General features: G+C 49.6%; 1 protein-coding gene across 7 annotated transcripts in view; it reads left to right on the plus strand.

Moving 5' to 3' along the window:
• The window catches only part of tafa5l (TAFA chemokine like family member 5, like), a 62,607-nt gene extending 43,268 nt beyond the window's left edge, over positions 1-19,339 (plus strand). For all 7 annotated transcript variants that reach the window (XM_035380888.1, XM_035380884.1, XM_035380883.1 and 4 more), the window contains exons 5-6: positions 12,138-12,183; positions 19,030-19,339. In XM_035380888.1, the coding sequence (XP_035236779.1) occupies positions 12,138-12,161 (24 nt within the window). In that variant the 3' untranslated portion in view covers positions 12,162-12,183; positions 19,030-19,339. The remainder of the gene's footprint in view (positions 1-12,137; positions 12,184-19,029) is intronic.
• Positions 19,340-20,404: the final 1,065 nt, after the last annotated feature.

The raw sequence follows: 20,404 nt of genomic DNA on the forward strand, positions 1-20,404 counted from the left end.
AGGTGGAATGGAGGAGTGGGGTGGGGGGCAGAGATGGGGGAGGACAGAGGTGGAGTGGTGGAATGGGAGGGGGCAGAGATGGGGGAGGACAGAGGTGGAGGGGTGGAATTTGAGGGGGCAGAGATGGGCAGGTGGAATGGGAGGGGGCAGAGATGGGGGGCAGGACAGAGATGGAGGGGTGTAATGGGAGGGGGCAGAGATGGAGGACGGGAATGGGAGGGGGCAGGGATGCAGGAGTGGGGGGTGCAAGGGGAGGCACAGGTTGCCACAGAGAGAGACAGAAGACCGGAGAGCTGTTGTGGTGTGTTTGCGCTGTCGGACGCACTTCTGCACCTGCAACCTTTTAAGTGCCGCCCCCCCCTCCCCTCTCACCCCCCCCAAACCTGAGGTGAGTCCCTGCCAGGTCCCGCGCTCAGGAGCTCACCTGTTAATGGAGTGTGCATATGTAGCATGTTGAACGCCAGCCAGCTATTAATATAGATCAGTCACCGGGGCCCCAGACAAGCGGGCAATTTGTCTTCACTAGCGCGCCGCGGAAAGCTTGAAGGATCGTATTCTCTGGAGCTGACGCGGCGGCGGCGGCCGGTGCGAAGCAGCTGTAACTAAAGACAAGCGCGGAGGTAATGAGATATAATAGCGCTAAGTAATGAAGTAGGGGGAGAAGAAAACATAGTGTTCCCTCCTTAAAGGGAGGGAGGGGGGGAGGGAGGGAGAGAGGGGGAGGGAGGAGGGAGAGAGAGCGTGAGTGAGTGAGAGAGAGAGAGTCAAGTCAAGTCACTTTTATTTATACAGCACATTTAAAAACAACAGGAGTTGTGCCAAAGTGCTTTCCAATCACTACAATACAACACAACAAACCACAACAAAATTGCATCCCAGTACAATACATGTATTAACGATACAACACGATAAAATAAATGGAATAAGAGGATAAAAGTACAGGATAAAATCAATTTAAGAAAGACTGAATTAGACCAACAACAGATTAAAAATGCAGTGAGAGGACGTTAAAAATAACTAAATTAATTAAGAGAGAGAGAGAAAGGGAGAGGGCCAAGACTCTATTCGGATATTTAACGCAGGTGTGTGTGTGTGTGTGTGTGTGTGTGCGTGTGTGTGTGCGTGTTAGTTACGACCTGGTCTAGGTCGGACCGTAACAGGAGAAAGGAAAAGGGAGATGAATGGGGCTGGGTAATGAGTGGTGCAGACCGACTAGCAACTCCTGTCCCTAACTACCTAACCGAAATTACTAACTAGTGCCTAACTAGTCTTCGAGGGTTTACTGGGCTTGCTTCGAGACATTTAATCTGCAGTGAGACCAAGAGTCCAAATTGCGTTCCGGCCTACCGAGATTTAGAATTCCATCCGGAGTCACCTTCAAAAATAATCAAGGAGAAATAACAAAGAGAAATAACAAAACAGCGTCCCGATGGAGGGATTTGTAGTCCAGCTGGGAACACGCTAGCTAACCGGAGTCACTGCATGGGGAACTGTGGGGCTAAACCAGAGTCAAGGTCAAATTGAGCGCAAAGGAGTCAAGCACAAAAAAAATCCACTGGGCAAACAAACTTGAAGGGCTATGGCGAGAATCGAAGTCGAATCGAACGTCAAACACGAAATCCAATCAGCAAACACTACTGGAAGGGCTAGATGAGAATCGAGGTCAACCAGAATAAGGTCAGACACGTAAAATCAACAATCAGTAATCGTGATCCACAATCCACAAGCACGGAGCAGGTCCGAAGAGTCTCGACCGGTGAACGGCCAACCGCTCCTTTTTCAAACGGAGTGAACGGAAACGACCGGTCAGATCGGAAGGAAATCAGAGACACTTAGAGACGCAGCAGAGATAAGCAAATGTCATAACAGTGTGTGTGTGCGTGCGTGCGTGTGTGTGTGGGTTTGTGTGTGCCCGTGTGCATGTGTGTATGTGTGTGTGTGCGTGTGCGTGTGTTCCCTTGTGTGTGTGTTTGTGTGTGCCCGTGTGCATGTGTGTGTGTGTGCGTGCGTGTGCGTGTGTTCCCTTGTGTGTGTGTGTGTACACGTATGTTAGTGCTCGTGTGTGTGCCTTATGTTTGTGTGTGTGTGTGTGTACACGTGTGGGTGTGCATGTGTGCCTTATGTTTGTGTGTGTGTGTGTGTACATGTGTGGGTGGGTGCGTGCGTGTTTTTGTGTGTGCATGTATGCCCTTATGTGCGCATGTATGCGTGTGTGTGTGTGTGTGTGTGTGTGCCTTATGTTTGTGTGTGTGTACGCAGGCATGCGTGTGTGTGTGTGTGTGTGTGTGTGTGTGTGTGTGTGTGTGTGTGTGAAATCTCTGTGTACTAAGGAGTCCTGTGGTGCGTGCAGTCGCAGGAGAGAGCAGAAGGAAGTGTGATGTTGAGTGCGGAGAAGGAGAGAGTGGGAGTGTGATCAGTGTGATAGGACTTCCTGTCATTTAGCTGGTGAATCACGCACATTTGTAGTAATGAGCAGTGTCTGAGGAGAAGCTGGGAGCTGACTGTTGTTATTGCTGTCGGTGTTGAGAAGCTCCCCCACTTCTCCCAGAACTCTGGGATCACCACATCTCCACATCGTCCCTCCCACCTCCACATCTCACCTCCTCAATGTCGGTATTACATAAAAGTGGCGTCTTGATGAATATGGAATAATAATGCTGTGGAAACAGGGTTTTTTTTGGAAGTTATTCTAATGCGTGCGCTATGCTGTGAAGAATTTTTAATTTCGTGTTCACAGTAACAAGTATTCTCGTGAAACTGCACCTGTGTGTTGTGTGAGGCAACGTTTGGGGAGCTCATGCAGTAAATATATGAGACTTAATACATCACTCTGCTTATTTACATTTTGCTTATGTAACAATCATTATTATTATTATTATTATTATTATTATTGATTTTGACAAAAACGGTGATTAAATACATAACAGAATATTTTCAACATATCGTTACTTATTGCAATGGGACTGAGAACTCATAGGTGTCATAATTGAACTTTCGAAGGTAAAAAGGAAGGAAGGAAATCTTGTTAATTCAAAGGCCTTATATTGAAACACCAGTAACATCTGAGGTGCATCTATCAGAAACAGGCCACATCTCCCGTCCAATCAGTATCCACGACAAGCCCTGCCTAGCAACAGCAGCGTCGTAAAAGTTATCTTGCAGCCCCAAACTCCCTAACAACAGACGGTATCACCTAATAACCTTTCAAATTACATAAAAACCTCCTACATGTGCAACGCCATTCAAAAATGTGTGATATAATGAATTGTGTGAGTCCTGTCATCCTTCATTGTTGCAGTGGGAGGCCTTGGAAACAGGACGGTTAAGCTTTTAAGTAGCTTAATCGTAGCCATATTTTCTGAGCGCGAGCACAAAAAAAAGGGATCCAAAATAATCTGTTAATGGGTTTCGGGGTGTAAAATCCTGAAAAGTCTTAGGGTGCCGTAAGCCAGCCATCTCTCGGAAAAAAGCAAATCTTTCCTTATTTGGGCGAAATCTTTTATGCGGTGGCTTTGAGTCGAACGCCCCCGCGTTCGTGTTTCCCGCCACCTGTCGCGAAGGTCATACCTGATTGAAACAATGTCACGACGGCGAGATGAATTATGAATATGAATTATGAATAGCGGGTATCGGCTGCGGCGGCGGGCTCTTTATTGAAGCCTGGAGTGCCTTCGTCCGCAATCCCGCAATCAAAAAGACGGCGCTGCACCTTCCTTGTAATTGCGTGTCGCGTTTAAAACGCGTCGCCGTTTCTCGCGCGATTACCATTTTTTTTTTAAAGAAAAGAAATCAAATTCAGCTTTTAAATTGCTCCTTTGCGTGTAGTAGGTGTTTTGACAAAAAGAAAAAGTGTAAATGCATGTCTTAGCAGATTGCATTATAATGTTTGAGTAAGGCTCATTGTAGATTGACCTTGCTAAGCTGTAGCGGAGCATTAAAAATTATGTTCCTACAATATCACTTGGAACGTGGTTTATGCAGTATAGCAGCACAGAATTATAAATAGAACTCTTCAACATAGAATTATATCACTGTGTTCTGATGACAGTTGGAGAGTCTAAACATTATCAGATATTAACAGTTCTTACTTTATTCTCACATTCATGTCTGCGTGTAACATGACCAGAATGCAAAAATATTCTGTTGTGTTAAAAAAAATCTTATCGGTAAATTTGCTAGAGAGAAAGCTGAAAAATGAAAAACAAAAAAAAAAAAAAAAACCTGTTAGAACATTCCGGCATTCTTCATCGCACCACGCACATTTCACAGGTGGGTTAGCGCTGTTGACGCTACGCCAGGTGCGATCCATAAGCACAACTCCCTGCTGCACAGCTCTCCGCGTTCTCAGCTATGAAGGGACTTCAAATGCTCTGATCGAAAAAGAGAGAACGACGGAGCAGGTACACTGCAGTTTATTCACAGCCAAGCCGAGCCGAGCCAAGCCGAGGGGCTCTTTGAACTTCCTCTAATCTCTTAATGAACACATCAATGCTTTTTCCCTCCATGTAGATGAGGTGTCGCCCCAAGGACTTTTCTCTGCGGGCGTTTGAGAAGGCACCTATTAGCTCGGCGGGGTCCTTGGGGAGCGTCACAATCTTGGCCTGTGACATCATTGACGGAATGGAAGCCCCCGAGCCCGGGGCACAGGTGACCCGGGGCTGCGTCTCCGATGGCCGCGGTGGCTCCTGCTCGCTGCGCTGTTTTTAATGGGCTTTATTGACTCCGCGGTTTGGCTGTAATTGCCCTAAATCGGCCATGTTTTCCAGGTGGATCCTGTGATTGATGGTTTGGGGGGGAGAGAGAGGGAGAGCCTTGAGCGGACCGCGCGTGGGATTGGGGTTCTTCCGGAGCGGCGCGGCCCCCTCCCCTCCCCTCCCCTTCCTTAGCTCTCCGGTTACACTTTCCCCGAAAACTGGCGCAGGCATGAACGTTCCTAAACGTCCCTTCCTAAACGTCCCTTCCTAAACGTCCCTTCCCTTCCTGAACGTACAGCGTCCCTCCACCTCTGAAGGGGGGGTGTGGGTGGGTGGGGGGGTGGGGGGGTGCCGTGTGCTAACGGTACGCTCTGTGTCTCCGCGCGGCTACTGGTTGAGAGGGAGAAGGAGGCCTGCCCTACTGTCCTGCTCCCAAACACAATAAGAGACTGTTTGAGCCGAGAGGTTTTATTCTGGGGGCGGGGGGGCTGGGGGGGGCTGGGGGGAGAGGGGGGGGGGGGGGCGCTCTGCAGAAGCAATATAACGCAGACAGGATGATGAAAAACGAGTCGGGGAGAACCGCTTCGCATCGAGAAGCATCTTTGGCTGTTTGAGATTGGGGGGGTGGGGGGGGGGTGGCGGTGGGGGGGCCATCTCTGGTCACGTCCATCACTGTTAGCAGCGACTAAATATCTGACACTGAGGAGCGCCCGCGGGCCTTTTGAGATCCCTTGCCCTTCATCTCACCCCCCCCCCTCCATCTCCCCCAACCCCCCCCCCCCCCGCCTCTATTTTTATATCACAGTTATTTATTGAGTCCAAATCCATTTTGGTTGTTTAGCTAGACTGATTTGACCTTTAGTCACCGGGTTTACAGAATCAAAGGACTCCTTTGGTTCATGTGTGTGGGGGGAGGGGAGGGGGGGGCGGGGGTTAGCAGCACACAGCCTTGTATCCTGTTACACTCAGCACTATAAAAATGCTGAGTGGTTGAGCCCCCGGGCGGAGGAGTTACCGTGGTAAAATAATCTGCGTCAAATTGACTCTGATCGAGTGCTTTTTATGTAGAGTAGAGTACAGATGGAGAGCACACCTGATCTCTCACGGAATCGCATGAAGTCCAAGCGTTCTGAGGTAAATTAATCCATTCGTTTTAGAGTGGTGAGAAAGAGTGGTGTGAAACCGAGGTACGTGTAACGCATGCGTTAAATTACATTATTTCTTAATTAGGTGACATTATCTTTTAATCAAATGTTAGACGTTGATTCGTGTTTGATATTGCATCAGTTTTTTCAATCAAATGTAAATATGTATGGATGCTGTGTAGTTTAATTATGACATACTGTAAACAGGTTAGAAAAATACTGAAAACAGTTTAAATCCATATTTGTGTAGGCTTGCACCCTGTATTGTAAGTGCAGCTTACTATACTTTTTAATTATAATATGCATTTAAATAACTAAGGAACTAAGGTGTGGTGGTTGACTGTTATTAATCCCATTCTCATTATCACAGAACTGAAAAAAATTGCCTCTAAATTCATTAAAATTCAGCGTTTAAAAAATAGCCACCTCCATGCAAGTTTAATTTAGTTTAATAACAGGCATGTGACACGTTTGCCTGAGTGCTCTCTATTTGCATGTTAATTGTTTGCGTAGGTGAGGTGTAAGTCTTCTGTTTGTTTGATGCAGTCATTAGTGCATCATTATCGGAGATCAAAGACAGCCTACCATCAAAACAATCCCCAACCGAACATCATCTCGCCAGCCCTAAATAAAAATTGTGTATTTACGGCATGATCAAATTAACAAAATTAGAAGCTTGGATATGAGGAGATGGAAAGCACTACCTAGTGTCGCTAATTTCAGTAACTAGATGCCAAACAGTGTATTGCGTTTGTGTGCTTGCATGTGTGTGTGGGTGCACCTGTGTGTGTGCATGTGTGTGTGCACGTGTGTGTGTGTGTGTGCGTGCTTGCGTTTGTGTGCTTGCATGAGTGTGCTTGCATGTGTGTGTGGGTGCACCTGTGTGTGTGCATGTGTGTGTGGGTGCACCTGTGTGTGTGCATGTGTGTGTGTGTGCGTGCTTGCATGTGTGTGTGCGCATATGTGTGTGTGTGTGTGTACGCGTGCGTGCGTACGTGTGTGTGTGTGTGTGTGTGTGTGTGTGTCCATGTGCTTGAAAGCCCACGGGTGTGAGTAAATAGAAACTGGCAGTTATCCTGGTAGCAGTGTTATGATCATGTTCCCCCTGAACTCTGGGGAATAAGACTTCAGCTCTCCTTGCGTTTAAAGAATGTATTTTAAAACATTTTTTAAAATGTTCTATATTGAATAATAATTTGTTTGGTTTTTCCACCACAAAAAAAAGGGCTTAATAGCATCTCTACGCCTTTGCCCTCATTGAGAATGGCGATAATCTGTGAATATGCAAATTAACGACGCTTGCTGCTGTGGTCCCAGGATACACAGCAGACACGGCATCCGGATTCAAAATCGATATCTGCGCAAAAACCGTCGACTTCTGCGTGAGGTCCTGGAAGCATTCGTCAGTAAAATGTGCGGTACAAACGCGGATTCCCTCCGTGTTTGCTGTCAGGTGTGCTGTCAGGTACACCCGCAAGATTTTTATTTTAAAAATTCCACCCGTTTTTGTTTTCGAAATGGGCTCCTTTGGTAACAGTTGGGACAAATTTCCTGCCTTGGGGTTGCGTCTTAAATCTGTGGAGTACTGCGCTCTTGTAATCTGTATGTCTTTGCGTAGTGGACCGTGATAGGTTCGACATATTTGTGACATCACAGATTGTTCTGGCACGTACAGGTTTCCAACTCAGATTTCAGGGAGGAACGGAGAAGCACTGCCTTCACAGTGGATGAATGCGAAAAAATCGATCTGTATTTTGAAATTCATGTTTTCGAGAGGATTTTGTCATTTAAAAAAACATGTTTTTGAGCGGAGGGGGTCTTTAAACATTAAATCATAACCTCCGGCATCCTTCTCCCCATTGCCTGGAGCTGGACCAGGAGCATGCTCTGATCCCCCACCCTCTCCCCAGTTCCCAGTGCATGCTGGGACACACGTCTGCGCAGGTCTGCGCATACAGTGAGTGTGTACCTGGGAGCTGGGCCAGGAGCATGCTCCGATCCCACCCTCTCCCCAGTGCATGCTGGGACACACGTCTGCACATACGGTGCGTGTGTAACTGGGACCAGCGCCAGGAGCATGCTCCGGTCCCCCACCCTCTCCCCAGTGTCCAGTGCATGCTGGGACACACGTCTGCGCAGGTCTGCGCATACGGGGTATGTGTAACGCACATCCGGCTGCGTGCAGGCTCTGACTCAGCGCTCACTGATGAAGACGGATGGGACAGAGAAGAGTGGCTGTGAGCTGTGCTATAATTAAACTTCCTGTGTTTGCCGGGACGCACATCTGCGCAGGTCTGCGCACATGTGACACGTGTAACACACGTCCGGCTGCGTGCAGGCTCTGACTCAGCGCTCACTGATGAAGACGGATGGGATAGAGAAGAGTGGCTGTGAGCTGTGCTATAATTAAACTTCCTGTGTTTGTTCCCTCTCCTCCCGACCCAAACTGACATCAGCCATGTCCCTTATATCTGGCCCCGGTGAAAGTGTTTTGTGTACTTAATTTTTTATTTTTTAAATGCATAAAATAGATATCTCATATGTCAAAAGCATCCAGGGGTATACTGTGTGATGACTAAACAACTAAGCTTGTGTGATGAACAAACATCTCTCTCCCTCTCTCTCTCCTTTTCCCTCTTTCTCTCTCTCTCTCTCTGTTTATCCCAGTTATCTGATTCTGCCATTTTGCTCTTTATTTCATTATTTCTTATTTTAGTCTCTGCCCGTGTTGTCCCGCTGTCCCCCTCTCTTTTCCGATGTTACCGAAGCTGTCCTCTCCACAGTCGCTCGCGCAACTTTCCCCCGTTGAAGTGCTACCGTTGCCTTCCTTTTGAACTGCCGTTGTTAGTTTATTCATGCTGGGGGTTTTTCTCTCTTTCTTTTTTTTCGTGCTGAAAGAGCGTGTTGAAAGATGAGTGGTGTGCCTGAGAGGATCAGACCCGGAACGATGAACATTTCCATTATTCCCGCCAAATTTGCGAGACGCGGCGCGGCGCGGAGCGGAGAAAGTGACGCCTCGCTTGGAGCGCTGCTACCGCCATTAACTCCTTTTGAAAAATAGAGGGGGGAGTTTTTTTCTAAATTTTTGAAATTTTGGGGCAGTATGAGCTTGTATGGGGCAATGTGAGCTTGTATGGGGCAATATGAGCTCATATGGGACAATATGAGCTCATATGGGGCAGTATGAGCTCGTATGGGGCAATATGAGCTCATATGGGGCAGTATGAGCTCGTATGGGGCAATATGAGCTCGTATGGGGCAATATGAGCTTGTATGGGGCAATATGAGCTCTTATGGTGCAATACGAGCTTATATTTTTGTTTTTATTTTCTAATTTTCTCTGTTCCTTAAGCCACATCAGGTCTTATTTGGGAGCGATCTAAGTTGTCCTTTTAAAAAATGCATGCAGTTGAGTTCTGCCTGCCTCCTGCATTAACAGCGCCGAACAGCTGGAGCGCAGAGGTAATTTGAACTAATTAAGTAGAACCGGAGTCAGTTAATGAATTACACGGCGGCAGACTCCGCTGTGGATACCTCGGGAAGGCTGGGGCAGGATCGCCCCCCCCCCCGCGCTGATTTTAACATCGCCCGGGTTGTCCCCCGAGCGCTGGACGGGCGCGCCTGCGTCGTCCCTCAGTTTCTCCCGATGGCCGCGGGGCGCTCCGCGTCCGCCACCCTGTTTGTCAACAGAAATGGCCGCCGTCCTCTCCCTCTCCGGCACACCTGCCCCGGCGAGGATCTGCTCGACTCGTTAGCCTTTTAATTAGCGGGGGGGCGTTTAATAGTGCTTCCCACACCTGCGGTGTCAGCGGTTCCTACGGAGCCAATCAATACCCAGGGAGAGCGAGAGAGCGAGAGAGAGAGAGAGAGAGAGAGAGCGAGAGAGCGCGTCTGGAAGAGCACCAACGCAATCAACAGCCGCCTGGTGTAAATAGCTTGTATTTCCACCCCTTAAAATATAATATAAGCTATTTACAATAATAAAGCCGAAAACTGGTGTGCTAATTTCTACCTTTTTCTTCTGTTTTTTTTCCACTTCCTTGTAATATATAAACTGTAAAAAAACAAAAAACAAATGTATTCTTGGAATTCCACTCACAGAAGGCCAGAATGTTCTCAGCAAAACGAAACAAAAAACGAAAATACAAAAACAAAATGAAATCAGGAAGACGGGGTCCTGTTTGGAGGCTTCTGTTGTCTGTTCATATTCTGGCCCTGTTGTTGTTTTTTTTGTTTGTTTTTTTCGTTTAGCGATGCAGCGCGAGCACTTAGCATTTAGATGACACTGCGGCGGGGCGAGGGCTCCCGAGCGCTCCTCGGATACCGCCAACGCGCCGGGGCACGCTGACGGGCGGGTGGAGGTGCGGAGGGGCGGGGCCGGGCCCAGCAGGGGGGGCATGCTGGGAACGACTTCGCGCGGCTCAGACGCACCCTCGTCTCGCCCGCCTCGTTGAGCGACCGAACAACCCGCTCATTCGCTAATCGCCCCATTCGTTATCTCTTCTAAGTGCATTTGATTCCAGCGGTCTGGAGGACTTGGTTGGTGGTTGTTTTTCTCCTGCGGTCCCCAGTGGACAGCAGGGTTGGTCGGCGGTGGCGTTTGGTCGTTGGATAGCTGCGGTAGAGCTGGTTACTCCGACTGGTGCTGTGTGCGTTAGCGCCACTCTAGTTGGGGTCGTAGGGTAGTAACTGCAGCTTTAGGGTTCCTGTGACTGTCCCGGTCAAATGGAAGTCGAATCGTTACCGCTTACGATATGGTGGTCTTGTGGTGGAAGTGGTAGCAGTCGGCTGAGCGTTTTGTAGTTAGGGGCGGCTGTACGATGTACGATATTGACCAGTCGACCACCCGATATATATACTCGTGTTGGTTGACTGGTCAATAAATCGCGGGCGTTTTAATTTGCTTTTGACCGTACGGGTGCGGTATGTTCTCGCTGTTGAATATTAACGCTCACAAAGCAGCGGTTTTAAATTTGTCGAGCGGAAGGCGGTGCTGTGGGATGGTTCTGGTTCTGGCGGCAGTTGGTTCTGGTTCTGGCAGCGGTTGGTTCTGGTTCTGGCGGAAGTTGGTTCTGGTTCTGGCGGAGGTTGGTTCTGGTTCTGGCAGCGGCTGGTTCTGGTTCTGGCAGCAGCTGGTTCTGGCGGAGGTTGGTTCTGGTTCTGGCGGCGGTTGGTTCTGGTTCTGGCGGCGGCTGGTTCTGGTTCTGGCGGCGGTTGGTTCTGGTTCTGGCGGAGTTTGGTTCTGGTTCTGGCGGCGGTTGGTTCTGGTTCTGGCAGCGGTTGGTCCTGGTTCTGGCGGAGGTTGGTTCTGGTTCTGGCGGCAGACGGTTCTGGTTCTGGCGGCAGATGGTTCTGGTTCTGGCGGAGGTTGGGTCTGGTTCTGGCGGAGCTCTTTGTGGTGCTGGAGTTGTGCCCCTGCGATGCCGGAGTTCCGCTTTGCCGACGGGGTGGAGCTGGCGTTTTGGGCTTCCCGCCATTCTGCCAGAGGGGCGACGCGGGGGGCCTTGGCCAAGGAGAGAGAGAGAGAGAGAGAGAGAGAGGAGAGCGAGAGAGAGTGTGAGAGATTTAGATGAGAGAGAAAGGAGAGTGAGAGAGAGAGGGGACAGGGAAAGAGCTAGAGGAGAGTGAGAGAGAGCGAACGCGAGAGAGAAAGAACAAGAGAGAGGACAGTAAGAGAGAGCTAGAGGAGAGCGAGAGAGAGACAGGAGAACGAGAGAGCTAGAGTGAGAGAGAGAGTGAATGTGCGAGAGAGAGAAAGAGAGCATGTGTTCAGAAGTGGTCGGTGCACTGCTGTGATGGCTGTCGCTGGTCTTGCTGTGCTCTTCGTTGCTCATCTGAGCTCGTCGTTGGGCTGTACTAATATTCTCTGTGTGAGTTCAGCCTGTGGCGAGGGGGGTGGCTTTGTCCCACTCTGGTTAAGTAAATTACAAAATAAAGACCTTGGATAAAATGACCTTCAGTCTTTTTTTACCTAGGCTTGCTCCTGTGGGGGTTTAGGCTAGGGCTGTCTGTAAAGCGTATTGTGACAACTGTTGTAAAATACGCTATATAAATAAAATTTGATTGATTGATCGATTTTACTTTCACGTCTTCTCATTTTCATCAAATCGAAAGTGTTACCATCTGTGCTCAGAGTGGGCATATTGTGTGAATATGGCCTGATGAGCCACACGGTCTGCTCTGATTGGACAGTGCTGCTGTGTGTGTGTGTGTGTGTGTGTGTGTTTCTGTGTTGTGTGTGTGTGTGTGTGTGTGTGTGTGTTTCTCCGCCTCTGACTTGTTGTGTTTTTGCTTCCAGCCTTTGCCCAAGGAGCCGTCTTAAAGTACACAGGAACCAAGGGGAGGTGAGCGCACTTCATTATGTCTTCTCTTTACAGCGCTATTTCTGGAGCCTGCGTCTTCTGTGCTGTGCTGTGCTGTGTCTGTACCCTGCCATCGCTACAGTATCCACACTCTTTAATCTGTGGGTGAGGGTGCAGGTTTCTGTTTTAGCCCAACACTAAAACACCTGATTCTACCTGATCGAAGACCCTGATTAGTTCATTCGTTGAGACAGGTGTCTTAGTGCTGGGCTAAAACAAAGACCTGCACCCACACCGGCCATTTTTTGGGTAAGATTGTATCCCCCCCTGGTGTGCACTGTCCCTGCATTGTGGTGTATCATGTCCTGTAGCTCACGGTGGGCTCTGAAGGGAGTTAGTCGTGTTCTCAGGATAAACAACAGAGTCTGCAGGCATTCGCAGTACCATCACTGTCCCTTTCAAAAAGTCACCCCCTGCCCCCCCCCCCCCCCCCCACACACACACACACAAACAGAGTGGCTTGAGAAATCGTACCGCTCTGATCATTTACCAGGTCCATTTTCAGCTGCTCTGCTTGATTAGGCCCGGGTCTGGAGCCGGCTTGCCTGACTGGCAGTGGGTTGTGGGGGGGGGGGGGGGGGGAGGTGGTTAAAACGGGATTAGCGGGTGATTGGGGCGCGCGTGAAGCCGAGCGGGGGGGAGACGGCGTCTCGGAAAGCGGCGCTGGGGAAACTTAAAAAACCCACGGCGGGCAAGGGTCGGGGTTCGTTCCCATCCCCGTCCCCGCCCCCGTCCACGCCCCAGTGCTCCGCCCCCCGGTTTCAAGCCAGGGTCGTGATGATGTAGTGAATGCGCTTTTACTGCAGAAATATGAGACCCTTAAAGACCTTAGAGTGTCACTTTGTCAGCGTGTCATTGCCAGGCCAAATTGTACACCTTTGGGGAAAAAAACTTCTTCAGCTTCTTAAGTTGTCGGCTTGGGACACTTCTGATACCTAACTGGTGTCGTGTTTATTTATTTACAAAAAAAAATAACATGGCGCCATCTTTGCCGGGAATTCCCAAGTGGGAACTCTGTAGGCTGTGTTGTCCTTTTTCGGTCTCAAAAACTTGAAATGTTGAAACTGATTGTTGCGTTCTTTGCTACCTGGAAGGGGAGCGACACTTTGTTGGCTCATAGAGGCGAATGCGATGAGAGTCCACCATCTTTGGAGGGAGTTGTTCAGAAGCTCCTCAGTTCTGGCCCCTGTTACAGCTGATGACGGAGCGAAGTGCTCGGGGCTGGGTGGGGGTGGGGGCATCGGAATCTCGGAATGTGCCTGCCCATGACTCACCGGGAATCTTCCAAAGATTGATTTCTACCCCTGCCCCATGGAGAAAAGCTGAATGAATCAGCGGCAATTACCAGGACAAGAAAGTATGGGGGAGTTGGGGGGGGCGGGAGGAGGGGGGGGGGGGCTCATAAATATTTATTTGCAGGAGCTTCAAATTTATGAAATTCTGTTCTGATTTGCAAAATCACATTTAGGCCTATTAAAGATTCATACGGCCAGTTTAGAGTGTCAGCTTTGCTAATTCTCATTGTGAATCATTTATGGAGGAAATGGGCTGATATGTACACTTCTGCCAAATTTACAAATCTGAGACATAAATACCCCCTGAAGTGGACGGGGGCCCGACGAAACGCGCCGTCCGCTCTTTCTCTTGGGCGCGAGGTGCGTCGATACAAGAATGAAGAATGAAGTTTGCTCTCGTTTCTTTGCACATTATAATGACATCAGCGGAAGAATAATTTATTTTTGCTTCTCCTTGTGTGCAGCGGACAACTCTATATTAGATTGTGTGGTGTGTGTGTGTATATATATATATATAGAAAGAGAGAGAGAGAGAGAGTGCTTGTGTGTAGTGGACAACTATATTTGATTGTGGTGTGTGTGTGTGTGTGTGTGTATATATATGTATATATAGAGAGAGCGAGAGAAAGAGAGAGGCAGAGAGAAAGAGACGTAACAATCCCTTGTACTAAAACCCCTGCCATTGTAGGAACGTTGAGTTATGAGCTGCAGCTGAAAAAAAAAAAAACTAAAACGAATGCGCCGAAAAGGCAGGCGGGAAGGCGCTTTTCAAACGGGACGCAAATCGATGTCGTACATCACGCGCGATCACGAGTGCGCCGCGCTGGGCCACACGCCCACTTTCTTCCTGCGCTTGCATCATCGTCCGCTGCCTGCTCGGATCGGAGTGGAGTGGAGTGGAGTGCGTGCGCTAAATATAGAGCGACTCCGCCGCCACCCGCCGCCCCGTTTATACGTGGGCCCATCGCCGACTCTCCTTGCCGGAGGTCTCTCACTTAGAGAGAGAGAGAGAGAGAGTGTGAATATATATTTTTCATATTTGATCTTGCATTTAAGCAGAAAGAACCTTTTTTATCCCCTGATTTGCTCATACGTTGCTGTTATGGGTCCTTGGTGTTAGCTCTAACAGAAGAGGGATCCTCTTGAGGGATCCACTCAGTCTCTGTGCACTGCGGTAATGTGTGAGAGAAGATGAACGACCATGTGCGAACGTGTGCTTCATACACTATTAGTATACACACACGCGCACATGCACACACCCACACACACATGGACACACACACAGACACACATACACACACACGCGCACATGCACACACACACACACACTCACACACATTACTCACACACACACACTACACCCACACATACTCTCTCACACACATACACACACACACACACACATTACTCAAACACACACTACACCCACACACACTCTCTCACACACACACGCGCACATGCTCACATACACACACACTCACACACACACATACACACACACGCATGGACACACACAGACACACATACACACACACGTGTACATGCACACACCCACACACACACAGACACACATACACACACAGACACACACACACACTGACTCACCCACACACACAGACACACATACACACACAGACACACACACACACTGACTCACCCACACACACGCTCACGCTGAAGGGAAAATCTGCTCGGCTTTCTCGCCGTTCTCAGTTTCTCCTCGGTGAGCGATGAGGTACGATACGAGGCTCTCCGCAGCTACGCTATAAAGGCTAGCGGGCAGCGTGGGCCTCGGGCAGCCTGAGCAGGTTAGCGCTATAGCCGCGTGCGTAACGCTGTCTGACGTCTCCCCACTCCTGCGGCGCTCGGCTCAGCGGGGGCTCGCCTGTGTGTTGAACAGCGGTAATGTCCCAGCAGCCCGTTAGCCTCACACGGGCTCAATGGAGCAGCCCGTTAGCCTCACACGGGCTCAATGGAGCAGCCCGTTAGCCTCACACGGGCTCAATGGAGCAGCCTGTTAGCCTCACACGGGCTCGATGGAGCAGCCCGTTAGCCTCACACGGGCTCAATGGAGCAGCCCGTTAGCCTCACACGGGCTCAATGGAGCAGCCCGTTAGCCTCACACGGGCTCAATGGAGCAGCCCGTTAGCCTCACACAGGCTCAATGGAGTGTGCTGCTCTCCCAGTGAGAGGCCCTTTCACACAGAGCGGAGTGTGGTGCTTTTACACTGAGGGGCCCCTCAGGCACAGAGCAGAGTGTGCTGCTGTTCTCACACTGAGGGGCCCCTCAGGCACAGAGCGGAGTGTGCTGCTGTTCCACTGAGGGGACCCTCAAATGCAAGGATTGGAGTGTTGTGACAAGCAGGAGACACTGACAACCAACCACCATCCCTTGAGCTCATACACACTCACACACACTCACACACACACATACACACACACACACACACACACATACACACACACACACACACTCACACCCACTCATCCTCCTTCCTCCTAACCCTTCTGCGAATACCATGTGTGCACCATGTGTGTTGTAGACCTGTCATGTCCCATCCCTATAAGATGGCCCACGGGTGGATATTTTATACATGGGGCGTGCAGTAACCCCCTGGTCCGCCTGTCACACTGTCCCGCTATGGCAGGCACTTGCCGGAGTGTTTGACAGCTTCACGTCGGTGCTCTGAAGCTCGGGTCATTGCATTCGCCTTCCCAAATTGCGACATTGCATATGAATGACTGCGCATTTGCATATTTTCGTTCCCAAAAAAAAAAAAAAACAAAATCAAATGTCATGTGCGGTTTTGTGTAAGAGTGGGCTGGCCGAGAAGGCTGGCTTTTCTGAAAAAAAGTACAGACCCAAATTTTTTTCGGAGGACGGGAGCAGTCTGGGTCTTTAGGGGCACAGTCCTCCCCCCGTATACTGCAGATCTTGGGCTAATTACACTGTGAACACGGTATCATCTCTCTCAGTTGACTTAGCATCGTTTTGGGTTGTGCTTGTTTTATGCAAAGCTACGTGTTGATCCCTTCTTGCCTGATGTTCCAAAAAAAAGAGAGAGAGAGAGAAGGCTTCTTTCTTAATCTCTCTTTTGGGAGCCCTTCTCGAGCTGTGTTCTGAAAGATTCATGCCGCAGCTCTCCCAAATGCAAAAAAAAAAAAAAAAAACGGTCTGCACTGTTGTCTTGCACGACAGAGGAAAAGTCCGCTACGTTGACCAGATGAGAACAGGTATAAAACCAATATTGATGGCCGCGGGGTAAATATTTCACGACCACGGCTCGGTGCAGATGTGTAAATGCTGGAATCGTGTCGGAGAACTCGCTGGTCTTTTTCTCCCAGATTGGTAAATGTTTCTCCTGTAATTAAAATGGCTGCCAAACAAAAAGTGTTCTTGTTGTCATTGTTGTCTGTACAAAAGGTGTGTGTAAATTGCCGAAAGTAGGAATTCAGGGATGCTGGTTTTCATTCGACTGCAGCCTTAATTGTTAATTGTAGAGTAAAGGGACTGAGGTCTACTCTAGGTGCCAATTAGTTGATTATTGACTGGTACAGTGCTTCATTTACTGGACTGGAATGGCTCAGCGCGTCTTCTCAAGGAGTGTCGGTCAAAAAAGGCGCCCACTTTCCTGCATCCTTACAGATGGAGGAGGAAGAGGGAGGACAAAGACAAAGAAGAATAGGTTAAGGGAGAGGGAGAGAGAGAGGTTAGGGGACAGGGAGAGAGAGAGAGGGAGAAGTTAAGGGAGAGAGAGAGAGAGAGAGGTTAAGGGACAGGGAGAGAGAGAGAGGGAGAAGTTAAGGGAGAGAGAGAGAGGTTAAGGGACAGGGAGTGAGAGAGAGGGGGGGGAGAGGGAGAAGTTAAGGGAGAGAGGTTAAGGGACAGGGAGTGAGAGAGAGAGGGGGGGAGAGGGAGAAGTTAAGGGAGAGAGAGAGAGAGGTTAAGGGACAGGGAGAGAAGGGGGGGAGAGAGGTTAAGAGAGAGGGAGAGAGAGGTTAAGCCAGAGGCAGAGAGAGAGGGGGAGAGAGGTAAAGAGACAGGGAGAGAGAGAGGGGGGGGGAGAGGGACAGGGAGAGAGAGAGAGAGAGAGAAGGAAGGAGAGAGGGTTGTGAGATGCTGCACTGCATTAGCCTCTCTTGGTATGCAGCCCCATGCTTTCTTCCTCTCCAGGAGCTGCATGCACAACAGCACACACTCACACACACTCTCTCTCTCACACACACACACTCTCACACAGACACATACACACACACACACACAAACATACACACACATGCATACACACACACACACACACACACACACTCTCACACAGACACATACACACACACACACAAACATACACACACATGCATACACACACACACACACACACACTCTCACACAGACACATACATACACACACACACACTCACACACACTCTCTCTCACACACACACACTCACACACACTCTCTCACACACACACACACACTCTCACACAGACACAAACACACACACACACTCACACACACTCTCTCTCACACACACACACACACACTCTCTCACACAGACACACACACACAAGCATACACACACATGCATGCACACGCACGCATACACACACACACACACCTACTCACACACTCTCTCTCACACACACACACACACACACACACTGTCACACAGACACATACACACACACACACACAAACATACACACACGCACACATACACACACACGCCGTCCCGTCCTGCCTGGGGCCCTACAGATTGGTGCAGACCCTCGCTCTCTTATCCTCACCCATTACCCTCCCTCCCCTCCCCTCCCCTCCCTTCCCCTCCAGATGTACCATATCAGACCGGTGGCACACGACGGCTGTGACCGCTGTGACAGCTAGCAGTTAGCCAGCTCTGTGTCTGATTACACGCTGTGGCGCAGCGCTGTGTCTCTCTTAGCGCGTGTAAAATGTGATTTACTCAGCCGCACAGCGGGAGATCACCTGGCCTCCTCCGGTGTCTGTTTTACGCTGTGTGAGCCAATAAAACGACTGCGGTCACGTTCGTTATCCAATGAGAGGGACGCAATCCCCCCGGTACGGGGAGTTTCATTAATGCATTTATGGGGTTTTATTCATCTACAACCAAAAGGGCTCGGGTTCATTACTCTTAGAGGTCATTAATCTCTGAAATGTGCTCTTTGAAATGCGGTACAGTTTACGTGCGTTTATTACGTGCAGAACATTGACATATGACTTCGAGATGCTTTTATTGGTCGACATAAGGATAAGCTATTTGGCCTGAGGGCGACACAGTCACACATGTGGAAGAGCAGAAATGCACAGTTAGGGTATGACTGCCTTCTGGCTTCGAAGGCTACTACACTTCAGGCACAGTTATCATCATCACCCACTGTAAGACACAAATGAAATAATTGCGCTTTTAAAGCGAGGAAAATAATCGGCTAATTAATATATTGATTTATATAAATAGATAAAAGCCCTCCTGCTCCTCACCCTGTAATCCTTTTTAATCCTTTTTTCACTTGCAGGTTTCTTGGCAGCCATGGACTGAGGGGACCAGGAGCCATTCACCAAGCCAGCATCTGTATTTCCTTCATCCACAAATCCCACAATGCACCACTGCCTAGAGCGGAAACCTCCCACCTGACTCTGGCCGTCTTGTCGCTCCACCCATAGCCACGCCCACCCACCCACCGAGGGAACGAATCGCGTCGCAGCGTGACGAGGAGGCCTGCTGAACCCAAGGAGTACGCGGGACACGACTGGGATTACCGCCAGGAACACGAACCTTCGGGTGTCGCGGATCAACTACCCCCAACCCCCCCAACCCCCCCCCCACCCCCCCAGGTCTCGGTTTTGTGGTGGAAACTTGCCATGTGGCCACCACCCCCACCCACCTTTCCTGCTGTGTGATTTCCCGGTTTTGTTTTGTTTTTAAAAAGAAAGAAAGAAAGAAAGAAAGAAAGGCCCGTGGATGTGTTTTTTTTTGGGAAGAATAGGGGCTGAAGTGACTTGCGACTGCACTAGTCCCTGACCGACGCCTCCGCCTCCCTCGCACGTGTGTTTAAAAAAAAAAAAAAGAGAGAAAAAGTTCTCAGAGCCGTTTTGCCTGTTTTCCACCTTCGGCTCCCGCGGAGGACAGACTGACTCTCTCTCTCTCGGGACGAGACACGGCAAAAGAGGGGCGAGCGGCAGAGAGGGCGTGGCTGTGAACTGTGACATCACTTGGGATTGGGGGGTGGGGTGGGGTGGGGGGGGGCGGACGGAGGAGGTGGTGGTGGTGGTGGTGGGGGTGTAGGGGGTTTGGAAGGCAGCCATAAAGATCTCCTGGAAACCGGAACACTTGCGTGAGGTTCTCCGAGACCGTCACAAATCTCCGTGCGCGCGCGTTCTGACAGAAAAACAAACTCTGAGGCATCGAGACGGAGTGAGATAGCGATGGGTAGACTTCCCTCCTTCATTTACCCTCCTCCCACGCCCTCCCACAAAAACATACACCTTTTTGTTGTCTGTTAATTTAATTTCTATTCGATATTTTTTCTCTGTGTGTGTGTGTGTGTGTGTGTTTTTGAATCTCCTTTGATTCACCTGAGGGGCAGTTTGGTAGCGACAGGAATAAGAGAGAGGGGTGCGGGTAACGGTGTGTGTGTGTGGGTGTGTTGAGTGCACAACGACAGCACACAGGTCTCTAATGAGTAAAAATCTGAGTCACCGTGAGCTAAACTGATCTCCTGCCATGACTACTTAACCTGCACAGGGCCCTGTTTCACCAAGCAGGATTACTGAGTTAGCTGGATAACTAAAACCCAGAACAGCTCTTTTTACTTCAGTCCACGTTCCAGATTTGGGGAGGGTTCTGGATTTTTCTCAGTGCAGTTATCCAGCTAACTCAGTAATCTTTCA

Source organism: Anguilla anguilla, chromosome 11 (assembly GCF_013347855.1).
Source record: "Anguilla anguilla isolate fAngAng1 chromosome 11, fAngAng1.pri, whole genome shotgun sequence".
NCBI classification, from domain to species: Eukaryota; Metazoa; Chordata; class Actinopteri; order Anguilliformes; family Anguillidae; genus Anguilla; species Anguilla anguilla.